Here is a 10,021-nt window from a genome sequence, read left to right as displayed (position 1 = left end):
TTTTTTTTTGTACTAGGGATTGAACCTAGGGTCTTGGTAGGAAAGTAGTCAACCACTGAGCCTTTTTTATTTCGTGAAACAGAGTCTCAGTAATTTGCTCAGGATGGCCTTGAACTTGTAATCCTTTTGCTTCTGAATCCCAAGTAGCAGGGATTAGGGCCTGTGTCTCCAGGCTGGTTAGTGCTGCTGTTTTGAATTCCCATTTTGGCTGTCAGGGCACAGCTTCTCTTGGACTTCTTGCTGCTCTCACACTTCCTCCCAGAGTTACAGGGCTCTACCACCCTTGCTCAATGCTAGGCCCACCCACGCCACTCTCAGATGCTAACAATCAGTCCTTCCACCCTGCAAGAGGTATCTTTGGTCTTCTCCCAGGCAATCTCTGCCTGTCATGTTAACAGTGTCACACCCACACTGGTTCCCTAGCCTCTTCTCACGTTCTCTCCACCTGAGCTCCAGCTGCATGAGGATTACAGTTCTTCCTGTAACCATGCCCGGGCTTCCCTGTTGGCTCCAAGCCTCAGGCCATTCAACCTCCACTCTGCCAGTCTTTGTATGCCCAGAGTGGAGATAGCAGGAGCCAGGAGAAGGCAAGAAAAATTCTGAGGGTGCAGAATGCAGAGAGGCCTCTCTTTGAGGCAGTACACCTGTGCATCCTGCACTTAGGCCCTTCCCTATGCGCTTGTGCCCAAGACTAGTGTAAGCCTACATGTGGGCACAGACTGGCCTAAAAGGGGAGGGTGGCAACTGTGCTGTTCTCCACTCCTGTGGGGATGCGCACAGGTGAATGGATTTCTACAATAGCAGTGACCAGCTTGCTAGTAAACTTACCACTGCCCAGAGCCAGATGTACAGTATGGCCAAGAGAAATTGAAGGGTAAGTGTGTTAGCAGCCTCCCAGGTTTGGGGCTTGGCAGGAAGAACACAACATTAGAATTAGGCATTCTCAGTAGAAGGAGGTTTGCAGAGCATTCAAGGGGATGCTCCATGGACCCAACTTTAGTAGGGAAGAAAGGTGCCCTGCTGGGTTTCCGAGGCTTACAGGCCTGAAGAGCACTCTTCTTTCATAATTGGTACACGTTTGAGCTATTAGAGCTCCTAGCCAGTTGCAGGGACTTGCGTGGTGTCCCTGCCTACCTGTATTATACAGATCTCTAGGACGGGTGTTCCAAGGAGCTAACTGGAGACAAAAGAAGCAGGAAGCAAATTAGACCTCTTTGAGCTGGAGTAATATGAGGCCTTGCTCCCCCTTCTGTGAGACAGCTTTGAAAGCACACCCAACAGAATTGGCTCAACGAACTTCATGGTCACTTGAACGGGGTCAAGGTCCAAAGGGGCGTGTGTATGTGGAGGAATGGCTAATCCAAGAACTCTTCCTGGTGGGACTGCATTCTTAGCAGGGTTCAGCAGGCATGGCATCGTAGGGGTCATCACCGGTTGCACAAGCCCCACCCCTCCCTCACCCACCTGTGGGAAAAGCTAGGAAGGAGGAGTTGGCTGCTGGTGTTCTAGTGCTGCTGCGGCCCAGCCCCAGCCTCTGCCAGCTTCAAGACTGCTGCAAAGCACTGATCTCAGAGAATGGGGCACTCTGGGGCCAGGTCCCCATGAAGCAAAGTTAGGAAAACCTCTGGCAAGGCTCTCTTGCTACCTGCTGCAGCTATAGCCCGGGTGTGTCGGTCTGCAGAACCAAGGCTGCTCCCACCTGCGACCTTGGCACAGGCCGCATCGGCAGCTCCGCCCACCCAACTCCAAGACCTGGGTTCATCTCTTCGCCTGCTGCCTCCGGGGGGCCTGGCGTGCGGCAGCACGGTTTTTTAATTTCTCCCATTTCACAGAGGAGAAAACTGTAGGACGGGATGGCTTGGTCGGCTAGTCCAAAGTCGAGCAGCAGGTTCGGGCCGAGCCCGGATTTCGAGAGAGAGCCATATGGCCCCTGCAGACCTGGCCTCAGAGGGTCCCAAGCTTGAGGACCCGCCGGCCCCCCACCTCTTTGGAAAGGTAAGAAGAGAAGTCTATCCTGTAGTTGGTTTTCACCTTGATTGTTTACCACCTTGGTTCGGGGGGCTGGGAAAGACCCGCGCTGTCAGCTTTTTTTTTGTATAGGGTTATTGTGTCTCTTCTCTAACCTCTGAGGTCACCTATTGGATTCAGGCACTGCTTTTCTCAACCAGTTCAATCTCCCCAGCCCAGGAAGCTGAAATATGACCCAGGGTAAATTTAATGAAAACTAAATTCTGGGAGTTGCAGCACAGTTAAGAGGATCACCGGGCCTGGAGTGGGGTTAAGGAGTGAGGCCAGCTGAGAGGGTTTGTGTGCCCTCATCTTGGAGGCCTGGCAACTCTGGTGTCCGCCGTAAGAAACACAGACAAAGTGGGGCCCCCGGCTGACTTGCTTGGGGGTGGAGGTGGATGGATTCTGACCTCTCTACCTTCCCGCTTGTGTCTACAGTGCCCTTCTAGCTTAACCATGGCGAAGCTGGAGACGTTACCTGTGCGTGCTGATCCAGGGAGGGATCCTCTCCTGGCCTTTGCCCCCCGGCCTTCTGAGCTTGGACCCCCAGATCCCCGCCTGACTATGGGCAGTGTGGGTAGTGGGGTGACCCATGCTCAGGAGTTTCCTATGAAAAGCGTGGGCACTCGAACAGGGGGTGGGGGCAACCAGGGCAGTTTCCCTGGTCCAAGAAGCAGTGGTAGCGGGGCCAACCGGGAGAGACCCGGTCGCTACCCATCAGAGGACAAGGTTCTCGCCAACTCTCTCTACCTCAATGGCGAGCTACGGGGCAGTGACCACACAGATGTCTGTGGTAATGTGGTGGGCAGCAGTGGGGGCAGCAGCAGCAGTGGGGGCAGCGACAAGGCTCCACCCCAGTATCGCGAACCCAATCACCCACCCAAGCTCCTGACCACCTCTGGCAAGCTAGACCAGGTTAGTCCCCAGGACCAGGACAACCTCATAGCCTTGTTTAGAGTGGGAGGTAACCAAGAAAGTAGATGGGAGCTCTTAGTGGGAACCATGCAAGGCAGGATGGGAAACATCATGGGGAGCAATGGGTAGAGTGTAACTCTGGGGCTAAGTCTCACTTGTGGATCCAGGACAGAGATGATTTGTAGGAGACTTGAAGTGGAGCCCCAGATGGGGAGATCTAACAGAGGGCAGGAGGGGCCAAGGATAAAATCTCAATCTGATGCCTCTTCCCCGTTTCCTTTTGTGCAGTGCTCAGAGCCACTAGTTCGGCCATCAGCCTTCAAGCCTGTTGTACCCAAGAACTTCCATTCCATGCAGAACTTGTGTCCACCACAGACCAATGGGACCCCTGAGGGACGACAGGGCCCCGCGGGCCTCAAAGGCGGACTGGACAAGTCTCGGACCATGACCCCAGCTGGTGGGAGTGGGGGCGGCCTCTCAGACTCAGGCCGGAACTCACTCACAAGCTTGCCCACCTATAGCTCCAGCTATAGCCAGCATCTGGCACCCCTCAGTGCTTCCACTAGCCATATCAACCGTATTGGCACTGCTGGCTATAGTAGCAGCGGTGGGGGGTCAGGCTACCAAGATCTGGGGACCTCTGACAGTGGGCGGGCTTCCAGTAAGAGTGGGTCGTCATCATCCATGGGGCGGTCAGGCCACCTGGGATCCGGGGAGGGCGGAAATGGGGGCCTGCCATTTGCAGCCTGTCCACCACCCTCGCCCAGCGCGCTGATCCAGGAGCTGGAGGAGCGGCTGTGGGAGAAGGAGCAGGAGGTGGCTGCTCTGCGGCGCAGCCTGGAACAGAGCGAGGCAGCGGTGGCCCAGGTGTTGGAGGAGCGGCAGAAGGCATGGGAGCGGGAGCTAGCCGAGCTCCGGCAGGGTTGCAGTGGAAAGCTGCAGCAGGTGGCCCGCCGTGCCCAGCGTGCCCAGCAGGGCCTACAGCTGCAGGTGCTGCGGTTACAGCAAGACAAGAAACAGCTGCAGGAGGAGGCAGCCCAGCTGATAAGGCAGCGGGAAGAGCTAGAGGACAAGGTGGCCGCCTGCCAGAAGGAGCAGGCCGACTTCCTGCCCCGGATGGAGGAAACTAAGTGGGAGGTGCGGGCTGGGGGGGCTTAGATTTTCCCTGTTTGACTCCCTTTCATCTTTTCTTCCTCTGGAGACCCCAACCTTACTACTGTGTAGGGCGGGGTTTAGGGGAGGGGGATACGAAAGGAGTAGGACCAATTCAATTCAGGGTGACTGAGAACAGAGGCTGCCCTGGGGCTGTAGAGATGAGTCTAGCAGGGAGCTCCCTGTGGGGCTGAGCCTGAGCTCAGGTGCTTAGTGCCTTTGGAGCTAGATCTGGGACCTGGGTTGTGATGAGCCTTTACTACCTCAGCTCTGCCTTTACCCCGGCTTCTGCTTCCGCCTGCCCCTGTCCAGGTGTGCCAGAAGGCCGGTGAGATTTCCCTCCTGAAGCAACAACTGAAGGACTCTCAGGCTGATGTGTCGCAGAAGTTGAGCGAGATCGTGGGGCTGCGCTCACAGCTTCGAGAGGGTAGGGCCTCACTCCGGGAGAAGGAGGAACAGCTGCTCAGCTTGAGGGACTCCTTCGGCAGCAAACAGGCCAGCCTGGAGCTGAGTGAAGGCGAGCTGCCCCCTGCCTGCCTCAAGCCTGCACTGACCCCTGTGGACCTGGTCGAGCCACAGGAGGCACTGGCCTCCTGTGAGAGTGACGAGGCCAAGATGCGCCGACAGGCTGGGGTGGCGGCTGCTGCTTCCCTGTCTTCTGTTGATGGGGAGGTGGATGCAGGGGGAGAGGGTGGGACGCGGGCCCTACGCAGGGAGGTGGGAAGACTCCAGGCTGAGCTGGCTGCTGAGCGGCGTGCCCGTGAGCGCCAGGGTGCCAGCTTTGCAGAGGAGCGCCGGGTGTGGTTGGAGGAGAAGGAGAAGGTCATTGAGTACCAGAAGCAGCTCCAGCTGAGTTACGTGGAGATGTACCAGCGCAACCAGCAGCTGGAGCGGCGACTTCGGGAGCGTGGGGCAGCAGGGGGGTCCAGCACGCCTACTCCCCAGCATGGAGAGGAGAAGAAAGCCTGGACCCCCTCCCGCCTGGAGCGCATCGAGTCCACAGAAATCTGAGGCTCTATTGGCGTGCACAACCTTCTGACAAGTGCCCTGTCTGAAGGTCGGAGTCACCAATGTCCCCTTCCATTCATCTTTCTTCCCCACGTGTGCTGCACATCCCCAGACCAAAGAGGTTCTCGAAGCAGCTGTGACCAGCCCCCTTGTCCCCCAGTTCATGCAGCTCCAGCACTGCCTTTGTGGGTAACCACTCCAGACCCTCCTGCCAAGGAGAGCACAGGGAGGGCAGAGTGCAATGGGGTGAGGTCCCAGGCGCAGGGAGCATGCTCCCTTTTCTGGGAAAGCCTCGTGTTGGAGATGGAGGCAGCAGGCTTGCATTGCCAGGGAGTATCCCAGCCCCTTTCCCTTCGTGGGCTGCCGCCACCACCACCACCTTGTGTCCAGTGCTACTGTCTGTGCCCTCCTTCTAGGCCACACAGCCTGAGGAGCCTGCATGGTTCTGCCAGTGTCGACAGACCCCTAGGCTCCTAGTCTCTCTCCTCCACGTGCTGTTCTCCTTCCCCAGGCAGATGGCCTGCCTGTGGTTGAGAGGGCTACCTGCCCAACCTTTACCCCATGAAGGCACCTTGGGCTCAAGCCTCAGTCCTGAGCATGTGTCCCTCTGTGTATAGTGAGGGAAGTGAGAGCCGAGGCTGGAAGCTCAGTGCCCGGGGGAGATCTGCTTTCCTACCCTTGGGAAGGGTCACCTAGAAGCTTCGCAGCCCCACCCTCACCCTCTGGCCAGGATCCTACAAGGCTACATCCCCTGCTGCTTGGTTGACCCCTCCAAACCTAGGGTCACTGCTCAGCTCTGATTATAGCTATACCTGCCTCTTAGGTATTCTGTTTACCCCGTTTCTGAGGTCAGATGGACGTCTGATGTCTTCCTGTGTTTTCCCCCTCACTCTCTCCCCCTCCGCCTCCTTTCACGCTCACATCTTCCCAGGCTGCCTTTTCTTCCAAGTCTCACCTTTTCTCCCAGCAGAAAGCTCTGCTTGGCTTTTGGTGCATTGCTCACTCCCAGCTCCACTGGCCCAAGTCTGAGCCTGGGGCCCTTGTTTGGAGGGGCCAGTCAGAGTTGGATGGGACTGCCCTCGAAGGCCAAGGCTAACTAACGTGTGCGTGAAGACTACTGATCCTTGGGTTGCTTACCAGACTCTTCAGTTGGCTCACTTGTCAGGGCAGAGTTGGCTGGTTTGGTCATCATTATGGGTTGTGACAGTCAATGTCACTAACTTCTCTAGGATCTCTCAGATGCTATCTCCCCAAGACAGGCAGGGAAATTCTAATTTCTCTTTTAAGAAAGTAAATTTCCAATTCACCAGCAATAACAATCAGAGGAGACTTGGCCCTCAGTCCTTGTGTTTCTCTTTTTCACTCTCTCTTCCACCCCATCTTGGGGACAGGATGGAGAGGGTTGGTAACTACTGTGAGCAAGTCCCCCAAGCCCTGACCAGCCTCCTCCCATGACTGGTGACTGTTTAATAAGCTGTGCACCCCCTACAAAAATAGGAGTGCCCTATTTGTAGCCTCCAACTATCTGCACAGCTCCTTCTGGGTGGTCCTCAACAGGTTTTTGACCTTGATTGGAGGCTACTCTGGCAACCACTGCCCATTCCTCTAATCCCTCAGTATACCTGATTCAGCCCCTAAGCCTGGTCCAAGGGGACTGGGAAAAAGGCATTAATACAAAACAAAAGAGATGGGGGGAGAGAAAAATATGAACAGCTTTGGAATGTCCAACTGCAAAATAAATTATATATAAATATATAAATATATAAATATATATATCTACCATATGTGATGGAAAGACTTTTCATTTTTTTCCTTTCCCAAAGAAATAAAATGGAGGAAGCCTCTTGGATGGCAATTCTGTGGCCAGCTTGTATCTTTGCAAATACGGGAGGTAAGGTTGGGGGTGTAAGACAAAGCTGGAACAGATATTTCTCCAGAGGAGGCATGGGACCAGAGTTACTCATTGTACTATGCCAGGAGATTGGCTCAAAGCCTAAGTCTTCCATCCATGTCCAGGAGTTGTGGTTCCACCTTTCCTACCAACCGGGGCGTTCTCTCTTCAGTTCAGGCTGTTAGCAGTGCTACCAGCTGACTAGCTCAGGAGCTGTACACTAGGCTGCTATCCAGAAGGCCGGTGATAGGGACATCTAGGCGCAGCCTGCAGTCACTTGAATACCTCAGAGATTAGCATGGAATCACAGAATGGGCTTTCCATGAACGACAAAAGACCCAAGGATGCTGTAAGATGGTGACCTGGCCTTTACATGATTTCCTGCAGTCCTCCCGACAAAGCCTCACAACAACAACAGTATTCTGTAAACATCACATCTAACCACGTTTAAACTGTGCTTTATTTTCCCTTCACCCAACCAAGTCTAGTAACAGGTATCACAGATAATGGCTCTCTGTGGATCTAAAGCAGTGGTTCTCAATGTGTGGGTCTTGACCCCTGTGCATTTGACCCCTTGCAGGTCAAATGAGCTTTTCACAGGGGTTGCATATTGGGCATCCTGCTATCATATATTTGCATTATGATTCCTAACAGTACCAAGATTACAGTTATGACGTAATGAAGAAAATAATTTTATGGTTGGGGGTTTCACCACAACACGAGGAACTGTGTTAAAGGATCATCATGGCATTAGGGAGGTTGAGAAGCACTGAGATAGAGTCTAGATTTTTCACCCTCCCACTCATCCACCCAACCTGTCTCCCCTTTGCCACAGAGCATCCCAGCTCTTTGATAAGATTGATTTGCACCACTTCATCATAATATTGGAGGTTTTTCTGATGCTGGGTGTGGTAGCACATACCTTTAATCTCAATACTCAGGAGGCAGAGACAGGCAGATCACTGTTGGAGGCCAGCCTGGTCTATATAGTGAGACACTGTCTCAAACAAACAAACATATTAAACTGATAAAAAAAAATACAGATACTTAAGAAGAAAAAGAAAAGTTTTTCTGGGGCTTGGGGAAATGGCTCAATCAGTAAAGTGCCTGCCATACAGGTATGTAAACCTGAGTTTGAATCCCCAGAACCAATATAAGAGCAGGCCCTGAGGCCTGGTCTGTCTGTAACCCCAGCACAGGAGCCACTAGATGGATTCCTGGAGTTCCCTGATCATCCAGTCAGAATCTGTGAGTTTGAGTTTCAGTGATGGACACTGTCTCAAAAAGTAAGGTGGAGAGTGGTTGAGGAAGTCGCCTGATGTTGACCACTGGCCTCCATATGCACAAACCAAAACAATCCTAGAAACACGCAATAGTTTCCTTTCCAGTCCTGTTGGCTAGAGGTGGTCTGTAAGCTCCTCACGCAACAGCATTTTGCAAAGAGAAACTGGACTGTCATGGCTGCCTAGGAGCAATCAAAGTTTGTCCCCTAGGGTGGGATTTTTCACTCTGGGTTTATGAAAAGGTTGTAAGGAGGTAGGAAGTCTCCAGTCAGTGTAAGCCACATTACCAATGGTCTAGGGGCCTCAAATGTTCAAATGTTCATGCCAGGCAGACTGCCTTACATAGAACTCAGAAGCTGGGAAGCTGGTCTCAGATCTGTTTGTCATGACCTCTTTGGTTTTTGTTTTTTGTTTTTTGTTTTTTTTTTTTTTGTGTTGTTGTTTTTCAATTTTTTTTTTATTTATTTATTTTTTGGTTTTTCAAGACAGGGTTTCTCTGTGTAGCCCTGGCTGTCCTGGAACTCACTCTGTAGACCAGGCTGGCCTTGAACTCAGAAATCCACCTGCCTCTGCCTCCCAAGTGCTGGGATTAAAGGCGTGTGCCATCACTGCCCAGCTTTGTCACACCTCTTACATAGCTTGTCTCCCCACCAGTGCCTTGGAGAAAGTATGATGTCTCTCAGTTTTTCTTCACAGCTTCTCAAATAGATGGCGCTGGCAAGGTTGAAGACTGAGCAGACAGACCTGGGCCCAGCGCTTCTGCTACACAGGAGTTGGTAGAATCTTTCTTGCCTTGATAGCCAAACCAGCCAGGTGTGATGCTCTCCTAAGGGAAGTAGAAGACCATCCTGAGTACCCGCCTTCCGTTCCAGCTCCACTTCTCCTTTCTTATCTTTCCTTCTTTTCTTTTTCTTTTTTCTTTTTAAAGATTTATTTATTTATCATATATGTAAGTATACTGTAGCTGGTATTCAGACACCCCAGAAGAGGGCATCAGATCTCATTACAAATGGTTGTGAGCCACCATGCGGTTGCTGGGATTTGAACTCAGGATCTTTGGAAGAGTAGTCAGTGCTCTTAACCGCTGAGCCATCTCTCCAGCCCTCTCCCTCCCTTTTTTTGAGACAAGGTCTCTTTATATAGCTATGGTTGTCCTGGAACTTTGTCGATCAGGCTGGCTTTGAGAATTCATAAAGATTCACCTGCCTCTGCCTCTAGTTTTTCGATTAAAGACGTGCATCACTATGCCGGGCTCCTTGCATCCATTTTCATTTATCCATTGCTGGTTCCTCTTCTGAAGGCATTTTCACTATTAGAAATGCATCATTATCCACTTTGTATAAATGGCAAACTAGGCTTGAAAAGTTTGTGTAACTTCTCCAAAGTCATAAAACCCAGATGGCAATCCTAGGATTCCAACCTGTGGCGATTAGTTCTGCTCAATTACTTTCTTTCTTTCTTTCTCTCTTTTTTTCTCTCTGTCTCTCTCTGTGTGTCTCTCTGTCTCCCTCTCCCGCTCCTTTTCCCTCTCCCCCTCCCCCTCTCTTTCTTTTTTGGTTTATTCGAGACAGGGTTTCTCTATATATCCCTGGCTGTCCTGGAACTTTGAGGACCAGGCTGGCTTCGAACATCAGAAATCCGCCTGCCTCTGTCTCCCAAGTGCTGGGATTAAAGGTGTGCGCCACCACTGCCCGGCTGCTCAATTACTTTCAAAGCGATCCATCCAGGATAATATTTTTCCCTCTACCTGTACTCAGCACCCTCT

At 52.4% G+C, this 10,021-nt stretch overlaps 1 protein-coding gene across 3 annotated transcripts in view; it reads left to right on the top strand.

Annotated features, from left to right (window-relative positions):
* Lzts3 (leucine zipper tumor suppressor family member 3) overlaps positions 1-6,864 on the top strand; it is a 9,887-nt gene extending 3,023 nt beyond the window's left edge. For 2 of the 3 annotated variants that reach the window (XM_031371921.1, XM_031371922.1), the window contains exons 2-5: positions 1,833-1,995; positions 2,446-2,922; positions 3,211-4,059; positions 4,387-6,864. In XM_031371921.1, the coding sequence (XP_031227781.1) occupies positions 1,924-1,995; positions 2,446-2,922; positions 3,211-4,059; positions 4,387-5,085 (2,097 nt within the window). In that variant the 5' untranslated portion in view covers positions 1,833-1,923 and the 3' untranslated portion in view covers positions 5,086-6,864. The remainder of the gene's footprint in view (positions 1-1,832; positions 1,996-2,445; positions 2,923-3,210; positions 4,060-4,386) is intronic. The other variant, XM_031371923.1, reaches the window with a different exon arrangement.
* The last annotated feature ends 3,157 nt before the right edge of the window (positions 6,865-10,021 follow it).

This window comes from Mastomys coucha, unplaced genomic scaffold (genome assembly GCF_008632895.1).
Source record: "Mastomys coucha isolate ucsf_1 unplaced genomic scaffold, UCSF_Mcou_1 pScaffold15, whole genome shotgun sequence".
Classification (NCBI taxonomy): Eukaryota; Metazoa; Chordata; class Mammalia; order Rodentia; family Muridae; genus Mastomys; species Mastomys coucha.
This window is presented reverse-complemented; position numbering and strand designations above follow the sequence as displayed.